The sequence below is a fragment of the Festucalex cinctus genome, chromosome 15 (genome assembly GCF_051991245.1).
Source record: "Festucalex cinctus isolate MCC-2025b chromosome 15, RoL_Fcin_1.0, whole genome shotgun sequence".
Lineage (NCBI taxonomy): Eukaryota > Metazoa > Chordata > Actinopteri > Syngnathiformes > Syngnathidae > Festucalex > Festucalex cinctus.
This window is the reverse complement of record NC_135425.1, coordinates 9,536,753-9,554,609: the sequence shown is the minus strand read 5'-3', so window position 1 is coordinate 9,554,609 and position 17,857 is coordinate 9,536,753. Positions and strand designations below refer to the sequence as shown.

Genomic DNA, 17,857 nt, shown 5'->3' with positions numbered 1-17,857 from the left:
CAGGACAAAGCCGCCAAAGAAGAAACATTGTTAGGATATCACCATGGAAATATCGGCTATTAGAACCATGAATCCCAAACACACAACTGGAGTTCATAAATCCTCTGACACTTGTGCATATACAAAGGTAATGTAGCCAGGACATGGGGTCACGACCTGCTGAACTGGCACTAGTATGCTGATTTGTTTATGTCCTGTATAACCGACAACACCCATACCACAAACACAAATAAGTGGATTACTGCAGAAAGGAACTACCAGATGACTCACTTGACAGCTGATCACACACTTGGTGTTGTTTATCTGGTGTGACCCACTTTTAGAGTCATGTACCTGTTCTTGATGCGTAGCTGGACTCCTCCTGTTGAGCATGGTCTGCTGCGAGGGGCAGTTCTTTGTTGTTGTTGATGCGGTGGCGGCGATGTGGAAGGAAGAGGAGGAGGTGAAGGAGCACAAAAAGGAGGATATGAGGGAGGTGAAGGCCCAAATTCCTCAATGTAACCGGGATCAAACTCCCTGAGGATGGAAAAGGAAAATTGTTATACGCCTTTTTTTTTTTTTTTTTTTTTTTTTACAATTATATCTGTTTCCATAACCAATGAAATACAAGTGGAAACCATTTATTATGTATGTGCTTTAAACTCACAATCACATCTTTTATATAATTTTGTATTGTCAAGTACCATTTATTCATGTAAGTTGTTTCATAACAAGACAATTTGTCTTATTACTCTCACTCCATATTGAGTGTGTGACAGACAAAACAAATCCACTTATTGTGTTAACATCCTTCTGCAACCGGACAAGACGTCTTGTTTTGTTTCTTTTCTTTTTTTGTCTTTTTTTTTTTTTTTTGTCTTCGGTTGAAGGACCCAGACACTCATGGAAATCATTTTCTCATACAGTATCACACACTCAACCACTAATTGTCAACTTCTGTGGTAGTTTGCGACCCAAAAGTTGGTCAGACCCGTTTTGTTAGTGGAAAAGTCAAACAAGTTAAATAAAAAATAATAATCATAAAATGTTTTAATGCTCATTTTATTACACTTTTCAGGCTCAAAAGTTTTTAAAAGGTGTATTTTTGTACAAGGGACAGAATCATGAAGTCAAGTGTGGGAATTCCTTTGCACAGTTCTCATACGCTTTTATAAATTCCAATGTGTACTCTCAATAAATGTTAAATACAGCAAATGTATTTGAATTTGACATTTGTGTTTTGTTGCTAAGAGATGTCCTATTTCATTCATTCACTGTGCTGAATATCTTCACTCACTTTCCGATTTGATAGTTAGGAGTAACCAGCATGAAAATCAGAGAGCTGTCTATGGGTGGAAAATCAAGCAATTGTGAATCTGAGCAAAGATAAATCAATCACAGCTCCTGCAGGAATATTAGCCATAGTCAGAGCAATGTCCTGGTATGTCCAGAAGAAAGAAACCACTGGGAACAGATATTAAACAAGTAAACACAAGAAAACAACCACAATAGATGACAGAAACATTGTGAAAGCTCATCAGCAACAATTTCCACCAGGCAGGAGTCAAGTTGTGTGTGCACTCCCTCTAAACGATTGCAAGCGCTCCACCACAATAGATGTAAGCAGTGGAGACCGTTTTTAAATTATTTAAAAGAGGGTTTTGTATTTCAGATAGCCCTGATGGTTTTCACAATGGAACATTTGAGGGAGCACCAGAAGCGTAAAATGAAGTTTAAAGTGATGGAATTGGAAGTGTAAGTGGAAGAGGCCAACATATTATTGAGTTCCAGAAAATTTATCAATTGCTCCGATAATTCAGTTGACAGCAATAGAACAGTTGGTTGGTCAGTTGCATGTACACTATGGGGCCTATTCACTAAAGGTTTGCGTCGCCTTTGCACCGCGCTAACCGGCAAAAATGGAGCATTTAGGGAGCACCTAATTCACTAAACACGCGCAGATGGGGAAATCCGTCACTAAGTGCTCTGCCGAACAGATTGCGCCACGGTGCGCTGGTGTTATTTGCACGTATGTAAATGAGGTAATTTGCATATATTTGACGCAAAATATGCCCACCCCAATGCAAATGAGACTCATTGATATGCAGCGTCTAATTCACTAATGCCAGTGCAAATAGCAACACCGCGTTTGTGTGACGCAAATAACGTTTTTGGAAAGCATGTATTAACCTGACGCACCTCGATCTCCGGCAGTGCATGCTATTTGCAGCACGACATGCGCAGAGAGGAGAGAAAGAGAGCGAGGGGGAAATATTTCCGTGTTAGTTTAAGACACATCGCGAAACCCGGGCTGATCGGCAATAGCGGGGAGGCATTTTACGATCATTTTTACGTGCCAGATGGATACTGTACGGCCACGCCAAACTCTGAAAATATATTTTTGAAACATGATCGCACTAATAATTTGTACTTTATGAATGAATGACGTTGTTGTCGTTCTCTCTGCTCTGTACAGCTTAATGGCGCCCTAAACGCTTACTCTCGGTCCAACCTCGCTTTCTGATAATGTCATCTTTCTCTCAACTGTTACTATAACAACCTTGTTCTTGGCGCAAATCCATTGCCAAGTGTGTTAAATCAGGTGCAAATTTGCTCCAAGCTGTCAGTTTTGTGGGCGTGTTTGCGCCGGTATATGATTAGAGCAATATCCTTAGTGAATAGGTGGGTAACTGGGCGCAGACTGCGGGTGCAGTTGTGGTGCAATATTTCGTGCTATTACTGGACGCAGCGCATTCTTAGTGAATATGCCCCTATGTTCCCATCCAGCATAACATGCAAAACCTGGACAGTGCACCAAGAAAATTGCTCTGGGAGGCGCAAGCACCGATTGTCAAATTATGGACCCCTTCATGGCCTACGTCATGATGACGTCACGGTGTTTACTGGACGGAAAAAAACAACCGCTGGAGGCAACGAAGTGCACCTAGAAGTAAACATTACTGGTTGTCTGTTTATTCTATTCTATTTTTATCAGTTTACTCACATATTAACTCAAATGGCCATTTTCTGCGTCCTTTCCAACGTGAACTTTCTGTGAAAATATGCTGACCGGTGTTAGAACCACACACCACTGAGGTGTTTTTGCCTCCAGCTAAGCCCCGCCCTTTAAATTGCGTCACATTGTTTACAAACTTTGAAGGGGTCTATACTAAAATGACCCAATGCATCAAAATGCAGACCTAATGAGAGTTTTGCCATAGGTGATATGGCATGACTCCTTCTTGTGACTGGTTCCAAGTCAGCCCTTAGATTATTCATAAATTCTGAAATCACATTGCTCAAGAGACGATATGTCATGATGCTTTTTGTTTCTGGCATTTCAAAAATATTTAAACAAGCAAAAAATATTATTCCCGGCACTCATCATTCTACATGCTCACATATTTATGTTTAAAACTGTCAAATCATTGACTTGGTTTTACTTATTTGACAGCAGGTCGATAGTGAATGACCTTGGGGATCTTTCTACTGTTTACTTTAGATCCAGTATGAAAGATAAGATGCAAGTACATTTACACTCTAGTAAATCCTTGACTTCATAAACTGCTGATTTAAGGACAGATAAGCTTGGCTCGTTACATTTTTGGTGTCTTGTTGAAGACTTTCACCCAGAAAATAATCCAAGCAATTCGGTTGGATCCTAGCAACATTATTATTTTAGCTGCAAAGTTTTACAATGACAAGTACATTATATAAAATATTTCCCTTGGGGTGGAAAAAAGAAATAGAAAGCACCAACAATATATACAAGTATTGTATCAAAATGTTGGTTCTGCTTCCAATTTAAACTACTAAATGATATACTGTAACACAATTATCAGTTATTTTATGAAATAATGTATGTACAAACATTATCTTATTGTTCTGATCTCAGATTTATTTAGTTCCGATCAGTTGAATTGCTATTGAGTAGTTATAAAATAACAAACATTGTTATGTGACAACAAAGATATCTATCATAAATTCCAAAGTTAGAGTGTTTGTGTTCGTCCACCCATCGAGGGCTTTGAATGACAATTCTTCAAAATGGAAATAAATAATGAACAAAAAGTTCGGGAGAAGAGCCTCAACATGAAACCTGTTCAACTGGTGTCAGGAATGTGGAACACCCTGAAATCCTCAACAGGAGGCACCATGTTGTCACATTCCACTCGCCACCATGCACAGACACTCATGCACGCACATCCAGAGGTTAAAAGCAGTGCTGTCCACTTTGAATTTGTCAAAATGCTTATGAACTGTGCAGCAATCTTTACAACAGGAAAATCAGGTCCATTTTAATTCAAGAATGCTCTCTTAATGCCTTGTGGAAAATGTATTGTGATGTATTAATGCGGAACATGTATCCAGATGACACCTAGACTGCAAGCTTGTGCCATCATGTTGAATTTAGAATTATGAAGCCAGGTTTGTTTTGCCCTGTGAGAGAGCATTTAGCATGGAACGGACCTTTTCCAACAATAATGGGGAACAATAATGTCAGAAAATGGTGAAGTTTAGCAAGACTGCAAAGGAAATGGCACAGGAAGACAATCTGTGAAGTTGCTGTGAGCAAAACAAAACAAGTGCGCACATGTGAACAGCACATGGCTATTGATATTTTTATTTTTAAATTACAAAAGAGTTAACTAGTTTTTAACAGTTATAACATTAAATATTTAACAAAAAAAATAAGGCATGAATGAAAAATAAATTCCAGATTATATACTGAACTATTGATGATCAATTTATCAATAAATGGACTATTATTAATGTCCCTAAGCAGTTCATCAAGCCTCATGTACACAAAGACTGTTGTCGGTTATGTGCCAAGGCAACAGGTGAGAAAATGGACGGATTCTGTCAAATGAAGACAAAAGCATCAGATCAGATCCCAGATCAGTGCCATACAGTATATACATTTGCATCTGCCAAAACAATACAAATAAAGCATAAAAAAAAAACTTCAAACCTTCAAAACCTTCTGCAATCTAAACGACACAAAAGCAGAGACCATTATGTGCTAATTAAGGTAGTCACTGTGTGGTGATTATAAAATAGGGAAACAAACAGTAACATGCAGAGCAAGGTCAACATTAACTTCAACTAAACAACAATATGAAACACGACACAGTGGTTCTTCTTCTACTTTCTTTTGACAGTTGTCAAGGCGTTTGATTCTCATGTGGTAAAATGTATTGAAAAATGTGAAACAGCTTATTTCAAGCCTGACTGTAAAACTGTAAAACTTTGCTGAAACCAACCACCACCCAGCTACTGCCAAATTCTGACATAATGTACAGTTTTACATTAAAACTGTACATACACTAAAACCTGATGCATTTTGGGAAACATTGTAGGTAGCTTACTTGTTTTTCATTAAATACGGTAATGTGCTATACCATATACCAAGTGTTTCAATCTATGCTTGAGTTGAAAATCATCATCGAGACGCGTAAATACTGTGCGCTGCAATATATATTTTTGTGTTTTCTGTTTTGTTTTGTTCACCACAAAAATAATGTAGTTGTCAACAGTTAATAAAGCCCAATCACACTGGCTGCGGAACGGACGCGGTGCGTTTTCCGTACGGCGGCTGTACGGACGCCGCAAGGATAGAACACATTCAAGTCACACCAGCTGCGGTGCGGTGCGTCTGCGGTGCAGAAGGTTTCCGCAAGCGTCCTATTTCTTCCGGACGCCGCAATTTTATGAAGCTGAAGAAATTACACCAGCCGGACAGGAAGTCGGGCGTCTCGCAACAAGGTAAATCCGGTATATTTCAAAATAAAACCGTTTGCATTTTTTGGGGGTGGTAGGTAAGCTAGGTAGCTACATAGCATGACATGAGTAGAACATTTAAGACAAAAAAACAGCTCAGAATAAATTAATCATGACAAAATAACACTATTTAAACACAAAACGTACTTACCCATGGTAGAATTAGAAGTCCCAGAAATAATATCCAAAAAGCATATCGATGTGACAACAGGCAAGCGTGCTATTGTTTACAAAATAGGACTCTATATATACATGGTTGTTATCGCGTGAACTCAACTCTCCAATGTGAACCCCACATGATCTTGCGGTTGGCTTGTGCAGATTTCTGGACACGGGAAACACACCGCGTCCTTTCCGCAGCCAGTGTGAATTGGGCTTATTTAGACTTGGGTGGGGACCTGCTGTGTAGACCAAAACACTTTCAGACAAATGGCTATGATGATTAGACTACTTTTGTACAGGTATGCCCCTGAAGAAGACAAAAGAAAGAAGTACCCCAAACTGAAATAGCTTCCAACGACTTCATTTTATTCTCAATGTTTTGACACATCTTCATCAAGCATCTACTATTCAAACATTTGCTGTGGTTTAAAAACATGGTCCATTGTGTGTCATGACGAGGATCATGAAGGGGTAATGTTGGGGTCTTGACCAGGGTTAAGTTTGGGTCATGACCGTGAGGTCAAGTGTCTGTTTTGAACTGATGTTTGAACGGTTGTAATCGGCATCTAGTTTCAACTATGTGATGTCAGGAGCTATGTGATGTCAAGAATCTTTAATCCCTTTACTGGGTCAACAGCCAACCAGATGATTCCATGTCAGTACTGTTACCCACATGTCTAGCCACAACCAATGAGATCGATTCAGTGTGTATTTAAGCCAAACTGAGAAGTGTGTGTTTTTGTCGGATTATTATCCCTGTCTCTCTGTGTACTTCCACAGCCCAAGTAAGCTTAGTGTCTCGCGATTCTTGTTGTGCCTCGTTTAGTCGAGTGGCATCGCGATCCTCGTTTTTTGTTTAGTCAAGTTGTGTGAATAAAGCGTTAAAATCTTATTTGTGTCTGCGTTTTTGGAATCCAACCACAGAACAGAACAATGTGAGTGTGGCTCATTAGTCCACAGGTTCTAATAATATGCAATTGATATGATTCCTCGCCAGTTGCCAAAAAATAAAAAATAAATAGGTAAGGTGGTTGAATCTCATTCGATTAGGTGCAAATTTCTCGGTCTTCCATTTTTAATACTGTCACCCGAGATTAGCTAACGAAGAAATTAGATGTTTTTTCCTCAATATCATCATTTCATCAAGACATTTAATGCTGATGGATTATTATTGTCTCTGTGACATCTCTGCTGCTGTCTCCTAGTGACACTTCTAAAAATGAATGACTTCAAATAAATGTCTTTAAGTGACAGCAGATTATTGGAGAGCAATGTCACTTTTCCATTTTATATTCACAAACACATCAAGAATCACAAAGGCCAACAATTGCGGTAAATCTACTAAAAAAATAATAGTGTCATTGTTATTTTTGTCACACAGAAAAAAGAAAGTTGTCTCTGAACCTAATTAGAGTTTTAACAGAACAGCCCAACAGAAAAGCTCCCTCTGTGAACTGCCTGTCTCCAGAATGTTATTAAAGAACACCCACGGATACACACCCGTGCAGAGTGGTTGTCCTGGAAACGGTTTTGTTGCAGTTGTCCCTGGACTGACTTCTTCCTGTTCGTTTTTGGGCCAGAGAAAGTCAAACATTCATTCAGCTTGATTACGACAAGCTGGCACAAAGGAAGAGCGTCAGCGAAAATGATTGAATGCAAGAAGACAAAGAGACCGTCTGAGTGAAGACACAGCTTGGACTTAAAACCTCCAGAACTTAAAGTTTGAGTATGGAGTACAGTTTAACCTGCACAGAATATCAAATGGGGTTTACTTTGACTTGCTATAATTAGACGGTATCACTAGTAATTGCCAACCAAAAATATATGAGGATTTATTTGAAAATTAAAAGATACTACAGCTAAAGCCAGCCAGAGTTTAGAGTAGTTCAAGCATTTATTTTCAGCTTGGTAGACTTTCTTTGTGATGGCGTGATTTAATGCAGGACAACAGCATATTAACTTCATTTATGTTAGTGAATGAATACTTTCATCTGAATTATTCAATCAAATCTATCCATCCATTCCCTGAACCGCTAAAATACAGTTTGCGTTTTTATTTTGTTAAACTAAACAAAAATATTTTCATCAAAACACATTTTTCACCAGACGAATCGCTTACTAGACTACAGTAGACTAAAACCCTCATTAATAAACAATATCTGGGACTAAATCATTCAGTATGCATTTTTGTCGACTAATGAAGAAGAAACGAAAATGTACTTCACTTAATTAAAAACTGGAGTCAAATCTATGGCGATTTTAGTTCTTGAACAAGGACGAGACGAAAATTGTATGATTTCGTAAAATCCTGTCTCTGCTAATCTGTCACTCTGACACTGTCATGTGACAAATAGTGACACATCCCCTTTCAAATCTGCAACTAGCGAGTGCAACGTGCACAAACACATGGGACAGACAGGAGGTGAATTCACGGTGAAAGGTTAAAAAAAAAAAAAAGTGAAGTATAGTTAACGTAACATATCCAACAACTATAACGTTCCAACACTAATATCAATCCGACTACTAACTAATGCCAGCTAGCTTACTAGCTCGTAGCATGGAGCCATAGTAGCCACTTGTTTATTGTCATGACTCGAGTCATGCAGGAGTAATGTTAGGGTCTTGTCTCATGTCTGGGGTCACGCTGGGGTTAAACTATCATGACTGTGTTTTGTTTGCGGCAAATGTCTGATAGTTGACTTTATATGAACTGATGATTTGTTTGAGGCAAATGTCTAATGTTTGGTTCTATTTGTTTTATTTGAACTGATGCAATCTGCTTGTAACTAGATGATGTCAAGACTCTTTAATCTCTCTATTTGGTTAGAAACCAGTCAACAGCCAATCAGATGATTCCATGTCAGTACTGGTGCCCAGATGTCTAGCCACAACCAATGAGATCGATTTACTGTCTCTGTCTTTACAAGCTGTCTGAGAAATATGTGGTTTCCGGATTATTGTCCACCTATTCCTGTGTACAGCGTCTCTGAGTTTCTGTGCCTCTCGATGTGAATAAATAGATAAAATCTTATTTGTGTCTGCGCCTTTGGGATCCACATTTATATACTGTAATTGCGTGTGTTGTTTTTCATCAAAAAAAAAATTAGAGAACATTTTATGTGAAATAGTTTTAGATCCAAATATTCAACATTATCTGCTGACAAAAAAAAATATACAGGGGTAAAATTATTGTCCTGGCTAAAACAAGACTAAAACGTTGACAGTTTTTGTTGACTAAAACTAGACGAATAAAATTGTGTTTTCTTGGACTAAAATAACGATTAAAATGCTAGATTTATAGTCAACTTAATGTTGATTAAATAAAAACGTGATGAGGTTGACTAACTATGATAAAAACTAACAAGCGTGATTGAAACTGGACTAAAACTGAGACTAAATTTTAACTTGTCAAATAAAATTAACACTAGTTTGAGAACACCTCAAATCCAATCAAAGATGATCTAAGTTGAGGTTAGATTGATGACTTAAAATCCTATAAAATTTTGACCCCATAAAATGTCTGTGAGTAAATAAATTCCATAATGTCATGTTTGGATTGTGGAAGAAGTTGCACACTGAAGCCTGTTCTCAAGCCCACCAAATAACTTTGGGGATGAGCTACAACAAAGCTTGTGACGCAGGCCCTCACAAATGTCAGACAAAGAAAACTGTGGATGTTAAAATCAATCAGCTTAACACAACATGAACTCAATACAAGCAGTTTTTGGAATAGCAAATGCAAATATAAGCATTGTTTTCGAGCGTGAGTGCATCACCTCAAACTCCCACTGTGACACATTCCAAAACAATGCCAAAACACACACAAACTCTACTAACGTGATGGATACTGTATGTCAGGCAAAGACTGGCCCAGTTCCATGTTGGGGGTGCTCAATCACCCTTAAAGTAAATCTAAGCACCCCCAACATTTGAGAGATCTTTGGATTTTAGTACGTGTTTGAAATTTACTAATTTAACACCAAAATACAGTAACTCTCCTCTATTGCCTTAAAAATGGCTTGATCCATCATGTGCTGTCATCACAACAATAAGTCTACTGCAGCTAGAATATACTGGAACCATCCAACTTATTTTAGCTACAGAAAACTATTATATGATCACTTAAATTTTGACCGCAGTGATGTCTACAGTTTTTTTTTTCCACAGAAAGAATGTTGACATAATTAAATTGTTTCCTCTAAGCTTTAAGCAATTCTCGGCCTATTTTAATGTACTTGGGTTAAGGTCAACATAATTTATTATTTTTCAACTCACTGTAAAAAGAGAATTGTTGACCAACTTAATTGATTTGCTTAAATTGGTAACACACAATTGAATTTACGTTAATCCAAAATGAATATATTATTAAGTTCAATGAACTCATAATTAATTGCACACACGACTACCCACTTAATTCAATTGCATGTTATCAATTGAAGCAATTCAATTAAGTTGGTCAACAATTCTCTTTTGTATACAGAAAAATACAGGGTGTTGCAAAACATTTGACCCCATTTCGTGGGCCAATAATTTTTACAATTTTCGTTGGAATGACCTCAAATTTTCACAGCTTGTGTAGAAACAAGGGGTGTGAATTGCCTAGTACCTGACGATTCGATTCGTATCACGATTCACAGGTCACGATTCGATTCGATACCGATTAATCCCGATAAGAATTTATAAGTCGATTGTTGCGATTTTTTTTCATTCAAATTTAGAAAATACTAATCAGTAAGCTTGTAGAGTGTAAGATTTATATGAAAATGTATTATTTATTTATCTGAAATTTCAGTCTTATAGAGGTTGTAATCTGTTTCATGTTTGAACAGCATTAAAATAAAATATTAAGGCTTAATGTTCTGGTCATATAACATTCTTCCATGCTCAAGGTGTGAATCCTAACCCGAAGTCAGACGTTTTGTTGAATATTTTTCCATTAAAAATGGAAGATTAAAAATCGATTCACACACACACACACACAAAAAAAAAAAAGGCAATGATGATAAGACGTTGAATCAGTAAGACTACCGAATGAACAATTCTGAGCTCTTAAAAAAAAAAAAAAAATCGATTGTTTTTATTGAATCGATTCGAGAATCGCGCGATGTAGTATCGCGATATATCGCCGAATCGATTTTTTTTTTTTAAACACCCCTAGTAGAAACGTTTCAAGTTTTTGTGTGTAACATCAAGTTTACACTAAAACACAGGAAAGGAAGTTCTGAACATGCTAAAAAGCACATGGGCTGTAATTCCAAAATATAACCTGCCACTTGGTGTTGAACATTTATGGAAATCTGTCATAGAACCAACAAATATTTGTACTTTTCTTTGTAAATTTAACCAATAAAACTTATGACCTTCAGCATAAAGTGTATTTAGTTTCATTAAGATCCATCAAGTAGTTTCCGAGATATGGACATTTAGAATGGGGCCAACCATTTTGGAACACCCTGTATATGTTTACTTTAAATTTTGACCTTACTGATGTCTACATTTATGTACTGTATCATATAGTGCTGGTCCTCACTGTAGGGTCTAAACTGAAAAGGGGGAAGAAAAAAAAACATTTCAATGAGTGAAAAAAACAAAAATAAAAGAAAGAATGTAGACATAAATAATTGGTATTCTTATTATGGCATTAAGCATTTGTATTGGTCTATTTTAATGTACTTGAGTTAGGTCAACATACGTTATTATGGTTAATGGAACCAAATGATTGGGTCAAACTTAATTTACTTGGGTTCAATAAACTTAATTTATCCAGGGTAATGCAATTGGGTTTTTTTTAAAATATATGTTAGGTCTATTAAAACTAACTCAGGTAAAATTCACACTTACATCCAATTTAGTCTAAAACTCTAGAGCATTTTTGGAATGTGGGAGGAAACCAGAGTACTCAGAGAAAACCCAAAAAGAAACAAAGGAGAACATGCAGAGAAAGGCAAGAGCCCGAATTTAAATCTGTGAGGCAGATGTGCAAACCACTTCTACACTATGCCACAAGCAACACTGCCAATACAAACAGCACATTTGTTAAGCTTTCCGCCACTGTTACTCGTCCGCATTTGTGATGACATATCAGCATAGAAACATGATTGCCTTGTGTGCGTTTTTCTCCAGCATGAATGTGTCTAAAAAGAAATTAACCAGGTTTCATGCACATTCTACATGACTTAATAATTTAAATAATCAAAATCAATTATTGATTACCAATTACATGATAGATTTAGGTAAATATGCGTTTCTGATTGTGGAGCTTAAACATATCTCCAGTAGACTTTGTGAAAGTATTATCTCCTCTATATGATGTTATGCAGCAGAGCGATAATGATAATAATGATATAGTACTTACTGGAGTGCTACTAAGTGACTGAATTCACATAAACTTGTTAATAATCATCCAATATGTACTCCGACCCAAACATCCCAGTACTTATACGTGGTGATATGAATGCATGTTTGGCTATTAGCTATAATTACACAGGTAAGATTACGATGATGAACTTGGTCAAACCTGCTTAACCTCCTCACATTCCAGTGACTTCATTTGTATTTTCAAATGAACAAACATCAAAAATAGAGTGTGTGCTGTCTCTAATATTTTGGTTTAGTAGAATGCTAAAATATATGCCCATAGATTGCATGTTATTATTATTACATAGGCAGCTACATCATTATGGCAAACAACAAGCAGATGCCACATATGAAGTTTCCTTCTTTTCTTTTATCAGAAGGGAAAACAAAAGTCAAGTGCAATATAACACCGGTTTGGTGCAGACTGCTTCTAAGGGGGGTATTAAATGACAAAACATCTGCAGAATGTGGAGCGAGGAGCAATACAGGTGACACACACGCTCAAACACACACAGACTTTGGAAAGACTGACTGATACTTCCAAACAAATGGACAAATCATCGAACACAAACATGCTGAAGGGAGCAAGGAAAGTCTTATCTCACACAAACAGTTATCAAGTGTCGGGTAAAGTTTAATAGAAGGTGCTTGCTACACATTAGCCTCATTGTTGACTTTAGTACTGTGTAGCTTAATACAACTTAATTTTCACACATAAATGTCACATGGCGAAGCAAACATGTTGAATTCGATACATGAAAGCAAACCTAAATTCACTTGTTTGATCAAATACATATAAACTATGGTTTATTCCTGTATGACACCATTAGCAGTTAGCAGCATACAGTCGATTTTACTTTCACTTAAGTTTCCGCTGGTTGAGTCAAATCAAAGTTTGTGTATGAGAATACATAACAGCACACCAAAGACCAAAATAGCACACTCACAATGCTGATGTGAAGATCCTCAAAAAATATGATGCTTTGTTTTGAAGAAGGCATAGTTGTGTCTAAATGCAGGTGTGCGCCGGTCTCTCCCACTCTGTCTTTTCACTTTGTTCTCAGTTTTTTTTAACCAACCAGGTTTCGCTGGAATGCACCAATCAGAAAGGGAGTGTGGCAGGAATGGAGGAGAGACAGGGAGTTGGACAGACAGGTATGGCAAGTGACGTAACATTGAACAGGTGCGCTCTGAGTTACACACCTTTTGTCTAGAGGTAGAGGATGAAGGATGTACTCACCCACCCACCCACGGTGCATTTAAACCACCTGTCAAAATAATACGTGTACACACAAACATATGCGCAAGCGCTAAGCTTATGATATATGATAGTATAGTTAACAAAAACTAAAAAAAATAACTCTTAACTAAAATTGAAAAAATATTACAAAAACAATAATAAAAGAGCTTTAAAAAAACTGAAATTACATTATGTTTATATAAATAACTAAAATGAAATGTTTTTTTTTTTTTATCTATGTCAATTCATTTCACTTTTACTTTTATTTTACTTTTATTTTACTATATATATATATATATATATATATATATATATATATATATATATATATATATATATATATATATATATATATATATATATATTTTATTTATTTTTTTAATCTTACACTCTTAAAATTTCTTTGTCAAAAATAATCCAATTTTGGTCAAAAATTGGATCGACCCACTACTTGGGTCAATTTGATCCAATTTTGTTTTGTATCAAAACAAAAATACCCCAAAGTTGGGTGAAATTGGCCCATGTGGTGGGTCAGTCCAATATTTAGGTTAGTTTTGACCCAGCAGATTTAAGAGTGCATATGCGACAAATATGTCATATAGCCTAGTTTAAAAAAATAATAATAAATAAATAAAATAATAATAATAATTCTAAAACTAATAAAAACTAAACAAAACAAAGCATTTTTAAAAAACTAGTAAAACTGACAAACCCATTCTGAAAACTAATTAAAACTAAGTGAATTGTAAAATACATTGAAAACTAGATTTAAAAAAGAAAACAATAACATACAACCCATAACAATTTAAAACAGTTCCCTGGTGTTGTAATAACGAGCCGGTGACATGAATGATTGTTTATCAATATGTGCCTTGTGATTGTCTGGTGACTATTCAACATCCATGTCATCTGTGAATAGAAAATGTCTTTATGGACAATATAGTCCAAAGGTGAAGGCAGGACAAAGAGGAAGCCATAAAGTTTGACCTGCTTCACAGTACAAAGCACCAAAATGCATATCAAGGTCTACTTCTAATGACAATTGTGTTCCCTAAACTACTGCATGTTTGATATTTACATCACCAATAGTTATTATTTCACAAAAATAAAAGACCAATCTACAGGAACCCTACAGGAAGTTCATCAGACACACGCACACTTGAACAGTGATTGTGTGGAGGAAGAGTTCTTGTGAGATTCCTGCCACACCTTAACACAATGCCATGTGTGCTACGACATCTGTCAGATTGTGTGTGTGTAAAGTCCTGTGTTGAGTCAGTCCTCACACTGGATGTCCACAAAATAAAAGCGGCAGTAGCAACAGTAAGCCACACCCCAAGTCCAAACACATACCGGCTATCGTAGCTAGCAAGGTATTAGCATGGATTCTGAAAGATGCTTTATGAAATAACAAGCCTTTAGGCAGGCACACTGGAATTTTATTAGTCTTTCTTCCTATTGAATTCAAAATGTGTGGGGCAATCAGGGTTGCCACAGATTAGCTTTAGCTACAAGTGTTTCTTATCAACTAGCAGGTAAACGAGCTCGTCTACACCTGTTGAGTAGAAGCACCTGTGGCTAAAGCCAAACTGTTTCAGGGTTTTAACATTCTGGATCTGGATTCCCCAACCGTGGGTGCCTATATATAGCCTAATTTTGGAGTTTGGAGAGACACAAAACATTCTTTTAGGTAGGTGACCAATGATATTGTTGGTCTATGTAACCACACCCATTGCTGTCCTTACAAACACACATGTATACATCCTTACCTGCGGACGGTGATCTGTAGAGTCTTATATGATCCTTTGACAAGGGCGATGGCTTCCTGACGATAACCTGTCAGCTCAATGTCGTTTATGATGATAATCTCATCCCCGACCTGCAGTGGGCACTCCAAACTGTCTGCCTTACCCCCTTCTTCTACCTGCAAAGACACATATTTTGTCACTCTACCAACCATTTACATGCATTTCACTGGGCGTTAATAGCTGATGTTCCACTGCCCTCAGAAATGTAGAAAATGCAAATTGCATAATAGCAAACTGGGAATGGGAACACCAAAATTTCGGGAAAAACTCATAAATATTGCTTTTTTTTAATATACTTTCATGAGGTTGTTTTTGAGACGTGCTGAAATGTAAGTATATCACAAAAGTGCTATGGAAACACATTTTTTTTTTTGCATTTCCACTAGTCATGTGATCCCGCCTAGTCACATGCAAAGTAAAGGAGGTCAAAGGCCAATAGCTAATTGCTTTCGTGTCAGAATTGCCTCCTGAGGGGATAACACGTTTTTTTTAACCACAAACCAATTTAGCTATAGCGCTAAATTGGACAGACAACATACACGAGATGTAAGCGTGTGCACAGACATATATACATGTCCGATCCCGCACGATGAGGGGAGAGAGATCTTTTTAGAATTATAAGAATACCTTGTGCATTTTGGAAACAACTCTGGAAACAACTCTTCCGTAAACCAACCTGTTTTGATTTTAGGTCAGTTACGATATCTTGTGAGACGGGATGACACAAGAATTCACTCAGAACTCAGATGCCAAAAGGTCTTCAATGGAAAGACCTACAAATAGAAATTGTACATTGTCGAAATTGTAGAAATATTCCTTTTATGTTGCGAAAAAAAAATTGTAATGGAAACCAAACTAATTATCCATATACCTATCCGCTGTGAAAAAAGCAAAGTACACATCTACCAAAATAGCTGTCATTTGAATGGTGGAGATTGGAGTGCTGAAAGTGTTTGCGTAACTGTACACCTTAAAGCTTGCAAGCATTGTTTAAACGTCTTTCAGCCTTAAGTGACAAAACAACAGGTGCAGTTTGTGCCATTTTGAACTGACCTAATGCAGTTTATATGCATAGAAAAAACACCATAGTTCACTCTTCCAGACAGAAAAGAAAGATCCAAACAGACGTAAAAGAGGCTAGAACACATTCTTTTGTCAATATCTTGAAACCGAGGGAACAGATGGAAGCACCACGGAGTTTGCTCGGTCAGACTCCCGGTAAAGTGCACACATTCAGCCAAATATTAAGCACTTAAATATTGTTCCGGCAGAGGGCAGTCAGTAACGAAACGCTATGCATGTTTAAAATAGATTAAATAAAAAATATCAACTTTCCAACGGTTGAAATGATCCATATCAGAGAAGACTCCATTAGTTTTCAATAAAAAGTTGGAGCAGGCTACTAGCTGACCGACCCATAATGCACCGTGCTGCCGAGATGCACACTTCTCCTGTTGTAGTGGTCCACTGTATATTTTTAAGTTGTAATAACACCATCCACCACTAGATGGCAGACATCACTTAGTTGTGCTTGTTGCACCATACTACAATATGAGTAAGCCAAACAATTTGGGGAAGTGGAATGCAGGACAAACATAGCACTTGAAGAATATTTAAACATTTTCAGGGAGGTGACTTTTATGGAAATAAAGCACCAAATAGTTTTTTTTGCACTTAATGTTGGTTTTCTGTTCAGCAGTTTTTTGCCTTGAATGAGGCCTTCCAGTAGTGCTGATGAAAAATTGAGGCCCTCTCCGCCATTTAAGTTGCCCATCTCTGTTCTAGAATATTTGAACCTTGCAGGGCTTCACTTGGTAAACTATGTTACTCCAATCATTTATCCATCCATCCATTTTCTTGACCGCTTATTCCTCACAAGGGTCGCGGGGGCTGCTGGCGCCTATCTCAGCTGGCTCTGGGCAGTAGGCGGGGGACACCCTGGACTGGTTGTCCAATCATTTAAAAAAAATAAAAATAAATGCAACACAGGCATGAATGCCACTTTTGTGGTGATTCATCACACACACGTTACTGTATCAGCATCGCACGAGCGCTTTATCAGCCCTACTGATGACGGGCTCTTAGCAGCCTGTGAGTGAGTGAGTGAGTGAGCCAGCGGACACCAGCATGTGTCGGTCGAGTATGTGTTATGCCACGTCAAGGTCACATTGTCTTGTTTTCTCCGCTTCCTTGTGAGATAAGTGTACGCAAATTTTGACTTGACCTTCCAAACGTCTGCACATAAGCAATCCAGTCGGATTCTTGGTTGAGTGTGGTTACAGTTACATTGATTGTTAAACAAAACAAACCAAGAAAACATCAAATTGATTGATAATATTTTGGACAAGAACTCCATGAGAAGCCTTAGACCGTGCTGGTGTCCTTGAAGCGCACTGTATATTAGTCAAACAATCCAGATTTAAGTTGTCAAGCATGCAGAAGCACAATTTGGATAGCTTTATGTGAGTGTGTCACATCATTCAATGGAATGGCATCAATGGAATCACCTACGTCTTTTTGTAACATCTTA

The 17,857-nt window shown here is 37.3% G+C and overlaps 1 protein-coding gene across 1 annotated transcript in view; it reads right to left on the bottom strand.

Annotated features, from left to right (window-relative positions):
- Window positions 1-17,857, bottom strand: part of shroom3 (shroom family member 3) — a 64,678-nt gene that overhangs the window by 38,443 nt on the left and 8,378 nt on the right. The window contains 2 exon segments of the mRNA XM_077497105.1: window positions 334-516; window positions 15,289-15,443. Of these exon segments, the coding sequence (XP_077353231.1) occupies window positions 334-516; window positions 15,289-15,443 (338 nt within the window).